This window comes from Pipra filicauda, unplaced genomic scaffold (genome assembly GCF_003945595.2).
Source record: "Pipra filicauda isolate LSUMZ 115617 unplaced genomic scaffold, ASM394559v2 scaffold109_size3271384_pilon, whole genome shotgun sequence".
NCBI classification, from domain to species: Eukaryota; Metazoa; Chordata; class Aves; order Passeriformes; family Pipridae; genus Pipra; species Pipra filicauda.
This window is the reverse complement of record NW_024103540.1, coordinates 3,199,001-3,216,876: the sequence shown is the minus strand read 5'-3', so window position 1 is coordinate 3,216,876 and position 17,876 is coordinate 3,199,001. Positions and strand designations below refer to the sequence as shown.

The window sequence follows — 17,876 nt, the reverse complement described above, 5'->3', positions numbered from 1 at the left end:
CCTGCGGGTGGGATCGCTCCTGTCACCCCCTACCGTCCAGTGCTCAGGGCCCGTCGGGGGTGCTCACTCCCCGCCGCTGGGCTCGGATACCCAGCCGTGGTGTCGGTGCTGTGCGCTCGTGTCCCGGGGCTGCAGCCCAGCTCCAGGTCGTGCTGCAGGCCATGGGCACTGGCAGGTGGTGGTTGCCCTGTGGCCCCATAGCCTTGTAGGGCTGGTGCGACCAACCGGAGACACTGCCAGGTCTGGGCTGGCCGTGACCGCACACACAGGCTGCCGTGACTACCCCACGGGTATGGACCTCCTCTGGGAGCCGGGGAACGGCCAGTGTGCAGAGGACAGGCAGGTCCCAGAGGTCTAGCGGGACCCAGACAGGCGGGAGGCAACAGGATGCCCATGAAATTCGGGATGAAGGGGAAAACCAGCAATGACAGAGGCGGGAGCTGGAGGGGGCTCTGCGAGGTCTGGCAGGCACAGCCCTGAGCCCTACGAACAGCTGAGAGGTGGAGGGAAGAGGTTGTTCCCTCAGGGCTCATCAGACTGCATCTCGTACTGTGTTCGAGAAGGATCTTGATAAACCAGAGTGATAAACTGCTGCTGAAAAGATAGTAAGTGAAGAAAGGGCCAGTTGTGCAGTCCTACATGGTGGCTGTCCCATGGAGTGCCTCACTTCAGCAGAGACTGTAGCGGCATGCCCTCGGGAGCAGTGGTTTCTGGCGGCACTTTTACTCTGGAAGAAAAAAACGCATGTTTGGACTGATGGACAGAAAAGCAGGAAGCCTGACAGCCCGGTCACCACCGGGCCGTCCCTTCATCCACTGCCACCCAAAGACAAGGAATTGCAGGCAACAGAGAGGTTATGTCCTCTCTGCCTCAGGGGACTCCATGTGCAAGGCAGGATGGGGCTGACTCACTGTGCCCTCTCGACGTCCTCAATACCCTCAGGCAGGCACATGTTGAGCGTCTCTGGGAGCAGAAAGGCCACTGCACCACTGCACACTGCTACACTGCAGTATGTCACCTCTGGCAGAGACCTCCACACCTCGTCCAGCAGGAACACAAGTGGGGCCAAAGCCCCGCCGAGGCGTGCCACAAAGGAGGTGTACCCCATCCCATTCTGCCTGGAAAGGTATAGACCACCATGAGAAAGAGAGGGGTACTTCTGTCATATCAGATCTTGGGAAAAAGTGCAGAACTCTGCCCCTTCCCCTGCATTTTTCTTTAAGTACTGAGGCTTTTTTGCCCCAGGTATTTCCTCTGACAGTTTTTTCCTAGGGTTTTTTTCCTTCTTTCTTCATATCTTCCTACAATCATAGTATTTCCCAGAGAGCAACTGTAGCTGCTGTGAGAAATAGGTTTATATCTATTACGAGAAAGAAGCTGCAGTTCCACACTCAAAATACCTGCTGTAAAGTTATTTCCACCTTAAATGTCTAAAACCCTGAGAGCATTTTCTAGTAGTAAGTCCTCTGACCTACTGAAAGCAAACCCAAGTTCCATCTTTTCCCAGGTATTTCTAGGCAGGTGGCATACACTAGAGATATCTGTGAACACCTTTGGTCCTGTTGTAGTGATGAGCCCAGGAGAGCTTGCTGCAGAGACCAAAAATAAGACCTAATTTTGAGGGGGTGGGTGGCATTTCACACCAATAACAAGGATCCCGGGATCTGTTTGTGCATATACAGAACAAGTACTGCAGAAGGAACCAACAGTTATGTCTCTGTCAAGGTCTTTGAGTGAAAAATACAAACCAATCTGAGATGAAAAGTAGCAGATCAGTGTTACAAGTTTGGTTTAAATATGGATCATTTGCCACATGCAACAGACCATTGAAAGCTAAAGGACTAAATGGCAAAGAAGGGTACCCTGGGCATGAAGGGACAGAGGTGAGGTAAGTTACAAGGCCTGCTGTGTTTCATGAGGGTTTTTTCAGACTTTCACAAAGAAAGCAGTGAGGTGGTTCCTTCCACCAGTCCAGCTGTATCCCAAACTATGCAGATGGTAAATCTGGTTTTTTTGTTACTGTTACCCAGACATTTCAAGTAAATTCTTTTTTTCCTCCTGGAAGGCTAGTTAATCCATGCTTTAATATCATCTGATGTCCAAAAGACTCTCAAACATGTGGTAGTATGTGTTCCTTATAAAACTTAATATTTCAAGTTATTATTTTCAGGGTCTTTTAACAGGTGCTGACAGATTATCACAGGGAAGTAAGACTTTACTAAGCACAGATGCCTTACAGAGTTCAAAAATCTTCCCACACAGAATACTCCTCACCTTTCCATTCGTCTCCCTATCAACATAAACTAACCACACAAAACCCAACCACACATAACCCACAAGAAAAGGTGGCTTTCTGCCTTTTTTTTGTGAGTATATGTAATCCCTAGAACCTGCTATTTCCAGAGGCAAGGGACCAATCTGACCAACAGCACATCCTGCTGTGCTGGTGTCAAATACCCCACCGAGGCTCTGGGTGTGCATTCCGGTGAGTGGCATCTCTTACCTCAGTATGGTAGGGTAGAGCTCAGAGGTGTACAAGAAGACAGTAGTGAACGCAGCTTCTGAGAAGCCTTTGCCCATAATGGCTACTACAGAACGCAAGGAGGTGAAGGCTAGCGGGAAAGAAAAGGCATATGTGACAATGGTCAAAGAGCTGCCTCTAGGAAGAAGCTTCCTGTCGCCTCATGTGTAAGAAGGGAGAAGGTTCAATGCTCTCACAGACAAAACAGGGAGCTTCATAGCCCTGGAGTTGCTGTCTCCAAAGGCTGGATCTGTCAGTTTGTTGTTAGCCCAAATGGGAGCTGAAATGATGAAAGGATAGGTCCTGACATTTCCCATTGTACAAGATCTATAAATAAGATAGGCACTTTACCTTACCATCACTGGGCCCTTCACAGTGACTGGAAACCATCTGTTGCCACCAGATATTAGGGCTAGCCCATATTAGTGACCTTGACTCATAGACACCCCTTAGGTGGAGGACTTTTCTATACAGAATTGCCTGTGAACATGATATATGGTTTTCCTTCTCTAGCACTACACAGAATGGAAACCTCCCCTTTAGCAAGTACTGCATATAGCATCTCACGCTTGGGAATGGCAATGTTGGCTCCTATGCACAGTCCAGTCAGGATGAGTGTCCACGCCTGACTCTGTCGCCGTCCAACTCGGTTCACCAGCACGTACATGATCATCTTGGCTGGAATCTCAATGACACCAAACACAAACTGGGAGAGATAGATGTTGAGCCCAAAGCTAGTCAGGTTCATGCTCATGCCATAATAAGAGAAGGAAACACCAAACCTGTGAGGAGTGTGTAGAGATGGGACTTAGGGAAATCCCTCTGGGGAAATGCAGGATGAATCCCCCATGTGAGGTGATACTGCTTACCACACAACCCCAGAACAAAGAGAGATCTTCCGCAGGACTGGTGTTTTGAACAAGCTGATGTAGAAGTAACTCCCTGCTGGCTTTTTGTCTGTTGCCATCCTTGTCAGGGCCTGGGAGAGATGGAATGAAGGAAATAGCTCAGCTACTGTATTTTTAGGATCCAGACACGAAACCCTAGACAGGCTGGGGACTTTGCCCTTCCCAGCTTCAGCTCTGCCTTGGATTTGCCATGCATTCCCATTGCAGAACAATTCTGTGAGCATACATTGTCAGAGGCATGTCTTCCTACAACTTTACAGATTGCCTACGATTTTAGACCTGTTTTTCTTCTCATGGCCCCTTCTACCCTCTTACCTATATACCCCATGTGGCAGAAAGGGTTGTAGAGAAATGACACATCATGGTGTTAGCAAGGTCAGTGTTGGTCAGTTCCACCCTATTCACCATGTGGCTGCCTGCTGTTTTATGAGGTCTCAGACAGCAGCTAACAGTGAGCTGCATGCTTTATTTTCTGAGTGCATTTATTTAATCTTTTTCTGAGTGCATTTATTTAATCATTTGTACATCTGTTTATATAAATACAGAATACATAAAAAAGTCAAGCACGGAAAAGTGAACCCTGTCCATGAGGAAGAAGAGAGTGCTTATTCACAAAGGCTTTTGGCAACTGATTGAGGAGTAAGTACTAGTGGAGTTGGTGAGTTCTGCTCATTGGTTGAGATGCAAGATTCACACAACCACAGGTCTGCAATGCAGCTATACCTAAGCTGGTTGCCATGGGTTCACTGTGTATTTAATGGAGATCTCCAGCAGAAATGATGGAGTCGTTTTACTCCAGAGGAAACAACCGCATTTGCATTTGGTCAGGAGAATTGCGTGCCAGCCCCTGCCAGCTGTCATTAGATTGCAGTCTAAAGGAGGCTTCAGACAGTAATGATGTGGATACCTACTACTGGGAGAGAATTTTTCTCAGCCTCACTTCACCATGTCCAAAAATCATCAGCAAATGCAGGGTAGGACAGTTAAAACTGATAAGGTTATGAAACACAGGAAACCTTGAGGAGAGAGTCTGCTAACTAGTTATATGTACTTTCAAATCAATATCCTCTTCAGAGAAAGCAAAGCCTCAGCCAAAACTTTTGCATAAATACTTAATCCCAGCCACAGAGCTGCATAGGCCACACCATTTTTCTGTCATAAATAAAAAGGGCTAATCACCTCTTTGACAGATATTAAGAAACTGCTTTTTAAAAATTAAATGCTGTCCATTTGTTAGGGTTCTCCTTCCTCTTCATTTGTTCAGACATCTAGCTGAGCAATTTCATTCTTTACACCTTTAGGGTCATGCAAAAATGGGTTCAAACCAGTGGATGCATGCATACTTTGCCCAATGCCTCACCCTTGCCACATCCCTTTAAAAGTGCTGGCAGAACCAGCTGACTCACTTGAAAGCAAAGTTTTAGCCAGGGGAAAAATTTGATTATGCTGAATGTTCTTTACACCCACATTGATCACTGTGGCACCATTGCTGACAATCTTCCAGTTTCATATATACACTAAATACAGCCTAAGGTGAACTAGCTTTTGCATTTTTGGATTATAGTATATGAAGTATCTCAAGTGCAATGTGAGAGAAAATATGCTACCTATATGCTATTAATTTGTGTTTGCTTTCTTCCAGCACTGTACCAACACTTGGCAAATACTACAGCGACCAAGAAGGCAAACACTAAGTTGGACTAGTTCCTTGTGCAACTGCACAGTCTCCTGTCTGCTATGGGAGTGATGCCTCTGCCTTATTTTCTCAGGCTGCGCTTCTCTCTCACTGTGTATTTAGTCCAGTGTCCAGTCCACTGAGGTCTCTTGTCATGGCAATAATGAGTGGAAAGACACTCCACCTAATGAAAGAGATTTCTGGTCTTATGGGATCTGGGCTGCTGTTTTATCTTTAGGAGTGAATGTAGCTGCTTTCTAGAATAAAAAAGGAGCATGGCACCCTGTGGACCACAGTGCCCCACAGAACACACTGCAGAGTGAGCATTGGTTCAGATATCAAATGGAAGTAAAATATATAGAGAGAAAGTGGGAAAGGAAAAACATGTGTCTGGATCTTCAGTTTCTTACCTCTGGCGAGAGAGCAAAATCTTTCCTTCTGTTCATTCTTGCACATCTAAGCAGATGCCTGTGAGCTTGCTTCACTTTGCCTTTGGCTATGAGCCACCGGGCAGACTCTGGGACCCACCTGATGCAAGGAGAGAAGACAGTGTTCCTTCATGTTTTCCACCCCACATTCATGGCTCTGGCATCTTTATGAGACTGCAACCTCAGCTGAAAATAGCAACTATGGTGCATGAGAATAAGAGTAATGGGACACCCTTTTTGCTCTTTTATGCTCTTCTACCCCTAAAGGAGTGCAGTCTGCTAATTGATGTATGTCTAGCCAAAATTTTAATCATGTGATCTTTGATCAAAGCTTGAATTTTCTGAGCTGGTTGAAGTTCCAAACTTTTATCAATTAAAATTGGCCCCAGAGAGTTTACACATTCGTGCTTTTTGTGACTTTTTAAACTTTGAAATTGTGAGATATTAAAAATTACAATGAATTAGTAAGCTCTATACTTACTTTGTTAGTTACTTAAATTATTTGTTTTTCACAATAATCAAAGCCTCCTGCACAAGACAGTCAACTGAGTCTAAATCATTGAGGTTGCAGCCCTCAATGACGTGCCCATGCCAGTCACTGAGTGACCAGGGATGCTATACTGTATAGAGCTAATTAGCTCACAGGAGTCCTGTGATTCTTATTTTTCTGTCCCAGCAAAAGATCCAGCACTTGTCTTAAACTAGCATCTGCAACTCCCTCTCCTTGGGCTTCTCTCTAATCTTGCATCTGCCTACAATTCATGGCTTCAAGCCCCAGAGCTTCCCAGGCCATAGTGCAGCCCATGTGGCCTAGGGGGTACATGGTGTTTTGTGGGTGCCCATAGCGGTCAGGGTCCAGCAGACGTGAAATAGCCCAAAGTGTCCAAGTCCTGCTAGAGCCAACACCTACCTCCTGTCACCCAAATCTGTGCCTGGAGAGAAATAAAAACCAGAAACTGCCATTCTCATGGAGACTTTCAGCTGAGCATTCTGTGCAGCCAGTGGGAAGATTTACAACCCTGAAGAACTGTGGGTTTGAGGTCTGCTGAGGTCACACAGTTGTCAGAGTCTCTCATTGGAGTCTCCCACTAGAATGTCTGAGACCAGATCCCTGTAAGCTGTTTGTGATTCATGTGACCTAAATCAGATTACGACAAAACTAGTGAACAACCTTGGGAAATATAAAGAAGGAAAGATGGCATTTTGTGCTCATTGCCACTGTCTCTAGGGTGTAATATTATGTCTTTTGGTTGTCTAATGTCTCCACTGGGTTCTGACATTGTGTCAATAGTATCTACAGAGTGCTAAATTAGATTTTAATTCTATACTTCAGGGAGTTTTAATTATCTGCCAGTCACTGGCCTTTTGGGTGTTTCAAGTTTGATCAGACTATAGTATAGTTTGTTGGAGAACTAATCTCTGTAAAAGATACAGTAAGAGAAAAAAAGCAAACAGCTGTCATGGAAAGGGTGGCTCCAAATGTATCTGTGAATTTCAGCACTTCCAAGGACTCAGGATTTTTGGCTGGTTGTCCTAGAAAGCAAGCAAAACAACTCAAACTAAAAAAGTCAGCAGAACACATATTTTAGTTGTGTTGGACTTGATCAGTGAAAGATCAAATGTTACTCTTTGCCAGAAAGCCAGTACATCTTTCTTTAGCCATTGAATAACAACAGCATCAGTTTATATTCCATTTTTAGTAAGGATTATTTGAGATTTTTGTACTAGATCTGTGCAGCTATTTAATCTAGTGCTTCATGCTGATGGACAGATGCAGTAAGCAAGCAAACCATAGTCTTCAGAAGCATCCTTGATAGCAGCTGAAAGGCACTTCAGCATTTGGATATCACTCTTTTTGTTCAGTGATTATCCACATAATTTTTGGACCCATGTGTCTAAAATCAGAACTTATTCTGCATGGTTTCCAACGAGAGCTTCCCATCCCCCTGAGGGACACATCTGTGACTTCTGCAGTGTGATCCAGCACTGCGCCGTTGTCCAAAAGGAATTAAACAACCACCCTAAGGTGAAGGAGACTCACCTCCTCGTTGCTGAATGCTTTCAGTAGGGCAGTTGTGGGAATACCTGCTTGCTTATTTGAGCACAAGCCTTTTTTTTCCATCCAGGAAATGGAGCTGCTTATTCAAAGGACTGTTTTGGACTGTCAGCTAAGTTGATCCAATTCACTTCATATGACAATCACACTGTCAGTGAATGAACTCTGTATTCTAGTTTGTATTACTACATGAAAAAAAAATCAAAGTTTCTTCTACTAAATGAACCATCTCCCATTTTAAGCCTTAGGACATGACATATATGTCTTAAATAATGCAACAGGAGGGAAATAGCCCACAGAAAGCAGGTATATTTGGCCCATCCGAGTGGTTACACAGCTGAGAAAAGCCATGGGAAGTACAGAGGTAAATGAACCTGACCTGGCCTGAAGATGTCATTGGCTCTCATGGAAAAATTGGTGCCAAAAGTATCCTTCCCAGTGAGGTGGGGACAGAGGATGGATAAATTATTTATCTTGAGTTTGCTAAGGATTAAAGCCAGGGATCTGGTCCTCACTCCCTTTATTGAGATATCTTTTCTTTACTCTGACATGTCTGACAGAGCTTGCAGCATCAAATCCTGCTCCCTTGTGCTGCAACCTGTCATCCAAATGCCTGGCCTCAGCCCCAGTCCTGCCTCCTCCTTGTCCCCAAAGCTGTGATGTGACCTTTGCTCCTGGCCTTGTTGGAGAGATGAAACCCAGGCTGTGCTGTTTTCAAAAGCTGCCACGCGTGGGCAATCCGAGTACAGGACACAGATAAGTCCTGCTCCTCTTGAAGTTGCTGGAGTGAATCTTAGGATCAGTGTTCCGATGTTTGCCATGCTCACAAAGCAGAGGAGGCAAATCACAGCCTGCTCCCATCCCCACCAGCCACCCTGTCACTTCACTCACCACAGGCAGACAAGGCTCAGAAGACAAGGTCCTGTTACGGCTACTAACAGCCAGTGCCACTCCCGCACCAAGTATGCTACCATGGCCAGCAGCATGTTCCCGATGCTCCAGAAGATGCTACTCAGGATCCCGGTGAAGGTGCGGTGCTGTATGTCCACCCACTCCATCGCTGCAAGAGGGAGGCAGCGTTTAGATGGGACACACAGGAGTTCTCCAGGAAGGGGTCTGCAGGGCTTTTTAAGAAGTGCAAAGCAATGTGACATCCCTAGTCTTCTCCTTCACAAGGTTCCACTGTTTGGCCAATATTTGGAACATTTAAAACATTCGTCACAATTCTTAACCTCTTCTAAAGCTGTAAGCAACTAAAATCAAACCTTTAAAAAAAATAAATACTGGTTATATATTAAGAAACAGTGCTAAAAACACTCTAAGTGATACCTTTTTTTTTATCCCTGTCAATAGCATTCAAATGGTCTTCTTTGTCAGAAAGATTTTTTTCCCTCCTAACTGTCTTGCTTGCATGGTTTCCCATTTCTCTGCCCACTCATTATTTCAGATTAAAGAAATATATTGAGATGAATTGTCTCTCACGTGGAATCTACCCAGTGTGAATACTAATACACATGTAAAGCCAGATGGTAGTCTCTTCATTTGTGTGTGTGAACTAAAAAAAGCCATTTTCCCTCCAAAGATCTGGACATCTTGCTACAACCTTTAACAATCAAAATGTCCCTCCCAAGCTCTACTTTGTCTTGCAGGAATCAACCTTTATAATAACAAAAGATATAGCAGTCCTTGTCAGGTCTTATATGGACTTTTCTAGTATTGAAGCCATTTTAGCTTGATTTTTTTCTGGATCTGCAAAAATCTTGCAAATTTTTGCTGCATCTGTAATTTGCTCTTCAGTACTAAGACTCTTGCCCAGTATGTCCCAACTGTATCTACAAAATCATCCAGTAGTCTGTTGGGTACCCTGAAGTTTGGAGCTTGTTTTTATTACATAATAGTCTAAATTCTTCAGCTTCAGTTTTGCCTAGCTCCGTATGATTTTGTGTGTGTGTGTGTGTGTGTGTGTGGTTCTTCTCTTTGTAAAATGCAAAGATTGGGAACTAAGAAAAACTGTGGAAACTCAAGACTAGAGATGTAGAAATACCCTCTAAATGACACACCATCCTTCTTGTGCTGAGGACAGGGCAATGCTGCTGAATTGTCTTAAAAATGTGCACTTGAAGGGTGAGAACTCTGTATCAAAGGAAAGGGGCAGATACTTTGGTCTACAGCTTTTATTGTACTACTGATGATGCTTAACAGGAATTGGGTAGCACGTGTTACAAGCGTTCATGCAACGGAAGTGGTTATATTTTGTCTAGATTGTTAAAGTATTAATTAGACAAACAGAAAATTGTAATTCTTGGATCCTTCTGAGAGTGATGTTCTTTTGGCTACCTGTAATGAAATTGCACACACAGTTTCCAGACTCCTGTTCCTACTAACTCCGTCCTGTCTGGTGGACAAGTCCCTTCCTACCCACTGCCTGTCAGGAGTCCCCCTGTACAACCAGACACCCACAAACCCCCACATACTTACCCAAAGGCAATACAATCAGGGAGACACCACTCAGGGCCACCCCGGTGAGGGCCCGTGTGATGGCCAGCATGCTGTAGGAGACCGAGGCAGCACTCAGCATCCCAAATACAAGAGAGCACACAAGCGACAGCAGGAGCATGGTTTTCCGTCCGAACCTGCCACAGGCACAAGCTTGGTTACAATGGCTGGAAACCTGTCACAGGAGTATGGTTTGAAGTGGGTAAACCAGGATTTTAGGAGAAAATTAAAATATTGCCCGCTGTGCAAAGAGTGCAAGATGCAACATCCTGGAGAAGAGGAAATGTCTCTGGATATAGGCGGTGCGAGAGTGTTGCACTCCCATTCAGAGGGCCAGACTGCCCCATGAGCTTTGGGCATGGGGCTCTCCAGTGGAAAGAGCAACACTGATCAGAACAACAAATCAGGCTCCCCTGGCTAACAACGTCATCAAAAGCAGTGATGTCAGCTCAAAATCCCCTGCTGCTGGCACACCCTGCTCCCTCCAATTGCTGTCCCCATGACTGGCTCAGCATGTCCTTCTCCCATGGCTCACTCAGGACCAGCCACTGTCACCACTCTCAAGGAAGAGAGAGAGTAATGACATTTTGAACCTGCTTGTTGGAAGGAAAACAAAGGAATCCAATCGTCAGCCCACATGTGCAAGTAGCCCTGATATCCTAAGGGGTCTCTGAGGAGGTTGTTCCCCGAGGGTTTTGGAAGTCATAGTATCTTACACCACATCCAGAGTCCTGTATGGAGAGTGTGGAGAAACACAGAAAATCAAGAACACACAAATGCACATGTGTATACACAGACACACACATAAAGAAATATTTCTGCGTGTATTTCTACACAACCTAATCAAAATGGAGCAGAAGGTGTCAGTCTCCTGAGGTACATCAGCATAGCATGTTAAGAAAGCTTAGGTTCAAGCTTGAGTAGTAGATTAAGCCTGTCAATAGGTAATGTTCAGTTTACAAGGACTGAAATCCTGCTCTGATCCTGGCATTAGGGCTCTCTTAGTGGCCACCTGAGAAGGATGGTGGCAAGACAAATTGCTTCAGGGGAAAAAGTGGTGTACTGGGACATAATGCCAGAATAATTAATTCAGCAGTTGAGTAATTAATCTACTGCTGAAAAAAACAACTTCTATCTTGGGTGCAAGAAGTTTGCTGGAACTGCTTTGAAATTTAAGCACAGACCAGTTTGCAAAAGACATCATAATGCCCCTGGATCAGAACAGGATACACCCAGAAACACACCAGAGCTAGATCCAGCTTCCAAGAGATAACTGCCTAAGAAGGAAGACACATTTTTTAGATTATTTTTCTTGAAAATGCAGCAAGAAGGATATAAAACCACAAGATTTCCCACAAGACTCAAGACAGCTATTTAAGGTCACATTACTAGACTCTCAGAAAACACACACCACCTGCTAGGAAAACCAGAAGTGAGCTGGCAGGATTGAACTGTAGGATACAGGGAGGCTAGTAGAAATAATGCTGTTAAAATTGTCTTCAAAGAGAGTGGCAGGAAAGCACAACCTCTGAAAGACTAGGAAATAAATAAAAGGAGCAGACTGCACAAGCATAAAATTAATAAAAAAGCCATTTTTATAAAAAAAACAACAATATGGAATTCTGTCGAGGCATCGTAGAGCCAATTCAGTACAAGGACAAAGTACAAGAGGAGTCTTCAGAAAAAAGCAGACAAGAACAGAAACAATATGTATTTTTGCATCTATGTGTTCACAGTGAAGGTTGTTGGAGGATCTACCAGGGTAAAATTTGTGAATAGAATTGTTCTCAAATCCAAATATCTGTCAAGGCTTAGGAAAAAACCAAACCTGAACAGTAGCAAAATGCCAGGACCGGATGATTTTCACCCTGGGGAACAACAGATGAAATCTCTGCCTTGCTGTTAGCACAAAGAAGTAGGATCTCATCTCTATCAGACAAAAGAAAGGTTGCTAATGGGAAGTCAACTTAGGTGATAGGGAAGATGTGGGGCATGGCTTCTGATGTTTAACAGCTCTGCCAAATTTACTGGGTGTGCTGCCCCCACACTGTGATTACATGGGCTGCAAGAACTTCCTGACAGGCCCTCTAGGCCCTGGCCATGTAGCTCAGGTGCACCCTCAGCTCTTCTTCAGCCTGCTCACAAGGGCACAACTGACTGTGAAACTCCTGTTAGCTGCCACTCGAGCAGACTGAAGGGTCCTTGTCTGACCAATTGGAAGGCCATCCATAACTTTGTCTTTTGCTGTTAGCTTCTCCAAATTTTGTCCATTTCTCCTGTATCCTTTTGAGATGGGGAAGAGGCATGGAGGGAGATCAAATCTGCACACAGAATTCAAGATATGGGACCACCATGCATTTATATGTTACCACATAGTGATATTCTTAATAGTAATATTAATTTTATATTCCTTTCCTAATGATTCTTGATTTTCCACTTGCTTCCCCAGCCACTACTCATTGCTGTGTGGATGTTTGCCTAGAGAAAACTGTGTTTGTCATAACACCAAAGTCTTCCTACTGAGTAGCTAGGGTCAGCTCAGAGCCTCCTTTTTAAATGAGAAGTTAATTTTTTTTCTCTATTTTAGATTAATCTGCCCTGAAATTTTGTCTTCTGATTCTCCCATCCAGTCACAGAGTCCTTCTGCAACTCTCCATGCTTGGATCTCATCTCTACCACTCAGCATCACCTCCCCACTTGCTCTCTTTCCAGATTATTTACAAAAGTGCTGAAAAGCACACAAATCCAAGAACTGGCCCCTCCCTTGTCACTTACATCTCCTTTCTCCTTCCTGGCTTTTAATTGATTATTTAGTCATGCAGAGACATTCCCTCTTATCCTAGGGTGGCTCAATTTCCTAAGAAGCCTTTGGTAAGGAGGCTTCTTGATACAGTGTAGGTGGAGTCTCCTCTGCTGATATGCCTGTTAGTGCAAGCAAAGAAATCTAATACATTTGTAAGGCATGGATGTTTTGAAAAAAACCCAACTGATTCTTCTCTAGTGTGTCCCATGGGGCACTGGCTCAATCTTTCAGAGTGGTTTCTGCCAATTTGCCTGGTACAGACAGATGTCAGACTGCCTGGCATGTAGTTCCTGAGATATTATTTGGAGACCAGTTTAAAACAGATTTGAGATGTGACACCATCCCAACCCTCTGCTGTGGAGGTCACACAATGCTAACTGTTCCAGCTTTTCCATCTCAAAGGTGCTGTAAGGCTCTAGGATAACCATTCCCTGCTCCTGCAGTTTATCTTGTTCTTCTTCTGTCAGCCTATTTCAAAGCTCCAACTCCAACACCTGTCCCTACATATTCTCCCACTGTGAGCACAAACTCATTTATCTCTCACACTGTAGTCTTTTTATTTCCAGATGCTCCTTTCATGCCTTCTTCTTCTACTGGCTCTTTCCCCTCACAATCCATTTGTAAAAGAAATTATTTTTCATTTTGCACTAACAGAGACCTTTTCTTCTGCATTATTTTGTCCTGCTCCTTTTCTTGATTCTGAGTTTCTCTTCCTCCAACTGTGCTATAAAACTATTGTAGATACAAAGCCAAGACACACAGTTTGAAGATCAACTAGGTGTCTTGGATGCTTGTAACAGTATACATATATACTCATGTGCAAAGACAGGGATGTAAAAATTCCCATCTTGAGCGCTATGTAAAGCTGGTTCCCCTCTGCAGTAATTTTGTAACTTGCTGTACACTAATACATACTTGCTTCCAGACAAAGGAAATAGGGAAGGAGTTATTAAATCATGACTAGCATATGGTGAATAGCACATCCCAATTGTGTGCCTGGACTATGTATCCTCAGGTGGGTTTCCTGATTCTGCTGTTTGCAAAAATATTGAATTTCTTAATTGATGCTTTTTCTAGGTTATTACTTGGATTTTCTTTCAGGTCTACATTGTCACATTCCAACATTTGACCAGAGAGAGGAGATTTGTTCCTGTTTTCCTCATTGCTTCAGCTCTTCCTTGAGGAATACCTCTTTGCTTATAACAATCTCCTTTACCCTGATTCTTTAGTAATGAGAGAATCAGGTCTTCCTTGCTGGAGACTCTTCTTTTGAGCTATGGCATGCATTTGCTCTGAGCCACTCACTTGGCTGTCATTAGCCAATTTGTCTATAACTTGCAAGAGTTAACCCTTTAACCTCTTCGTTGAGCTTTGTTTCAACCATCTTTCCTCTTTTAAGACAGTTTTTTTCTAACTGTGGTCTTGCATACTAGATTTTTTTTGGTTTTTACTGTTCCTGCAGCAAAGCTGACTGCAGCCAGCAGTGCATCTGAGTCCTAACCAAGGCCAGAGTTTCTCTAGTGGACTGGTAACTCTCTGGTCCATTAATTATTTACCCCTGTATTGCTTCGTAGTGTGACTTGAATCCCATTTTCAAGTGAGAGGTTGGATTCTCCTTTACAATTTTCTTTTCTCCCTCTGATTGCCAGTTGTAGGTCACAGATCTGTGAAATTCTTGTCATGAAACTGAGGCCCTGGAGGAACAGCCTGAAAGGGGTCAAACCTGTCAGAAAGGTATCCAAATACCACAGCCCCCATCGTAACGCCAATGAAGAAGAAGGTTGCTGTTGCCTGGTTCAGTCCACGCTGCTCACACACGAGGTCCCACTGAAACACAAGGCAAAAAAGATACTTAGTGCCCAGTTCAGTCTCTGTTGCCTTTTCACACCCCTTCACTGCAGCAGGCAGCCTTCACGTCTCACAATTTGTATCCGCCAAATCTGATTGAGGGGTAGAATCCTGCGCTAAACCGCACATAGGACAGTGCTGGCATCCTGAAAAATGTAAAGTTGAATCTTACAAAAGTCACAGTTATCTATCCTCACTATGACATTCTCCCTGTGAACACTTCATAGAATCATAGAATATGCTGAGTTGGAAGGGACTCATCAGAATCATTAAGTCCGGTTCCTGGCCTTCCACAGGACACTCCAAGAATCAAACAATGTGCCTGAGAGCATTTCTAAATGCTTCTTGAACTCAGACAGGTTTGGTGCAGCGACAACTTCCCTGGGGAGCCTGTTCCAGTGCCCAGTCACCCTCTGGGTGAAAACTTTTCCATGATATCCAACCTAAGCCTCCCCTGACTCAGTTTCATGCCATTTCCTTGAGCCCTGTCACTGGTTGCGAAAGTGAAGAGATCTGTACCTGCCCCTTCGCTTCGCCTTGTGAGGATGTTGAAGACCACAATTAAGGTGTCCCATCAATCTCCTCTTCTCTGGGCTGAACAAACCAAGTGATATCATCTGCTCCTCATAAATGACTTTCTCCCTCTCCTCTAGACCCTTCACTATTGTCTTGGCCCTCCTTTGGATGCTCTCAAGTAGCTTAATATTTTTTTTATATTGTGGTGCCCAAAACTGCACACAGGACTCAAGGTGAGGCTGCACCAGTGCAGAGTGGAGCAGGAAAATCACGTCTTTTGACCAGCTGGTGATGCTGTGCTTAAGGTACCCCAGGAGAGTGTTAGATATCAGAAAACTTTCCTGGGTACCATGCAGGTACCCAGAGTTTAACTTTTTTCTTTTCCTGATGCCTGCAATACTTGCCCAGGTCCATGTCTCCCCCAGATCCTTCTGTCATGTCCCTGAGACTGCCCTGGTGAGATGGGCATTTGCAGGGGGCTGTAACACATGCCTCAGCCTGCATTAGGGAATGTTGTGTTGATAACCCACTTTCTGTTGCCCTGACCAGTTTCCTTCGAAGTTTTCTGTGCAGGGAGAAGGAGGGCAGAGGGGAAGTGAGAACAAAAACTTGCTCTTAATGTTAGCTTATTGATTTCTTACTGAGAAGTTGGTTTAGACATTCATCCTAATTAAATTAATGAACATAATTTTACTTTCTGGGAGTTTGATATGTCACGAATCATTACAGAATGCTGCAGCCAAGCTGCAGAGTTAATTTCCTATATGTGCAAAACTTAATTTAATCATCAACCCGGACACAAAGCCTCTCTGACAAGGCCAGCGAGACCTTGAGCAACCTTTCCTGCAACAAAAGCAAGAGTCCAGAGAAAGCCCTGGCCCCTTGAACAGGTCCTGAGCCCACTGCACAATGGGAGCAGCATCACAAGGCTCCATGCTGCAGAGTACCTCCTTCTGCCTTTCCCCCAGGATTGCTTTACATCTCTCTCCCTGAAGCACTGCAGAAAAGAGGTACAGACCTGGTACACATCTGATCCTCACCTCCATGCCTGATGAAAGCAGGAGTGATTGAGTAGTGGGGAGAAGGCATCAGCTCTAGGCTAACACTTTTCCCTGCTCTCACTGAGGCAGTCAGCACTATCAGTTCCAACACAACTGTGCCCCTTTTGCCTAACCAAATTGTTCCTCTCCCTAAGACCAGTGTGATTTGGGCCATTTTTCAAGGAAAGTATAAGATTAACACTCAGAGGTATAATTGTTAGACCTGGAAAAGTGTTTCAGAAGGTGAGTGGTGACTATTTGGTGGGCAGGGACCTTGGGCAGGCTCAAGGTTATGGCTGGCCAGCATGCTGCATTTCCTGATATCCAGGGGAGACCCTTGGAGAGCACATCTGATTTGGCAGCAAGAGATATTGGTGGTAAGAGAAAACAGGCAGCACAACCTTGTGGAGAAGAGGAGGAAGGTGAAGATCAGTGAGGAGGGGTTACCAAAGGAATAGAAGTTAAAAAGTGTTTGGAAAACCAAGAAAGGAAGTAATGGACTCTTATGAAACCCTGACAGGGTGCAATCCTGTGCAATGCCGTGGGGTCCACACAGAGAAAATCCTGTATCTGTGTCTTCCCCCTGCGCTGCTCCTGAATCTCTCAATTGCCTGGAGAAATTAAGATGATTATAACAAGAAATGCTGGCACCAATCTAAGCAATATGAGATGTTTACAAAATAATAATAATAAATGTTGTTTTCTCTGATCTTCAGAGAACTTCCCCTTCCCAGGGCATATTCTCCAAACACTTCATGTCCACTGGTTAAAATGGACAGATTCCCTTATGATACTCTGCACCCAGCAAACACCTGTCCATCTGCTCCTCAAAGCACTGATCTAATTTCAATTTTGGATGCGTCACAGGCCGGGCATTACCTGGGTGGAGATGGTGGAGATCAACTGCGAGTGGTCATAGACCCATCCATGCTGGCAGCGCTGGATGATGGATTTGTTTTCTGATTGCAGAGAAGAGTTGAGCAGCAGGTGAAACTGAGGCTGTGAGAACATCTCACAAGAGCTGAAAGTGCCGTCGGACTCCCGGGGGATACTGATGAGTAGAACTTCCTCCATGGTGAGATTCACAAAGGCCTCTTGGTGCGGAATTGCACAGTGATGAGAGGGGGTAGCAGCAATAAAATTGTGCAGCAGAAAATGCATGGGCAGGTTGATTCTTGGGAGGCAAAGCATAACCAAAATCAAAATCTGGAATCTGCCAAAGCCCCCAGTTTCCAGCAAGAGATCCTCAAATTTCATCATTCCTGTGGAGTTTTCTCATTCAAAGCAGCTATGTACCAAGGAGAAGCAACAAGGGCTTGAAAGGCAGCCTTTGTTCTTGGAGCTCGACTTCCCATGGCTTTTCATACCGTCACTTCATTGGACTTTGAGACCTTGCTGGAAGGTGTCAAAAGTCACAGTGAAACTCCCCATTTGGGGTATAGCCAAAGAAATTATCCTCTGTGCATACAATACATCAATTTCAAACGAATTCAGCACAAGGCCCTTCTCTTTTTGAAGTGCTTTCTTCCTGCTGTGGTTTTGAGAGGGACATTTACAAAAGGAAGGGAGGTTGTGGGAAGAGTGC

At 44.5% G+C, this 17,876-nt stretch overlaps 1 protein-coding gene and 1 long non-coding RNA gene across 3 annotated transcripts; one reads left to right on the top strand and one right to left on the bottom strand.

Moving 5' to 3' along the window:
• Positions 1-3: 3 nt before the first annotated feature.
• LOC120323286 lies at positions 4-5,318 on the top strand. Its single transcript, XR_005563601.1, has 3 exons — positions 4-1,126; positions 3,975-4,068; positions 5,072-5,318. It is a non-coding gene; the product is annotated as an uncharacterized LOC120323286 (long non-coding RNA).
• SLC22A7 (solute carrier family 22 member 7) lies at positions 5-17,629 on the bottom strand. Of its 2 annotated transcripts, XM_027709836.2 has the most exons (10): positions 17,171-17,629; positions 14,611-14,714; positions 10,067-10,221; positions 8,480-8,648; positions 5,515-5,632; positions 3,391-3,500; positions 3,089-3,303; positions 2,504-2,612; positions 912-1,118; positions 5-727 (listed from the first exon to the last, which is right to left on the bottom strand). In XM_027709836.2, the coding sequence occupies exons 1-10, from the start codon at positions 17,549-17,551 to the stop codon at positions 664-666; spliced, it is 1,632 nt and encodes a 543-aa protein (XP_027565637.1). In that variant the 5' UTR covers positions 17,552-17,629; the 3' UTR covers positions 5-663. The 2 variants fall into 2 exon arrangements, 1 of the variants encoding a protein (XP_027565637.1); XR_005563597.1 differs by lacking the exons at positions 5-727; positions 912-1,118 and having other exon boundaries at positions 2,548-2,612; positions 2,719-3,303.
• Positions 17,630-17,876: the final 247 nt, after the last annotated feature.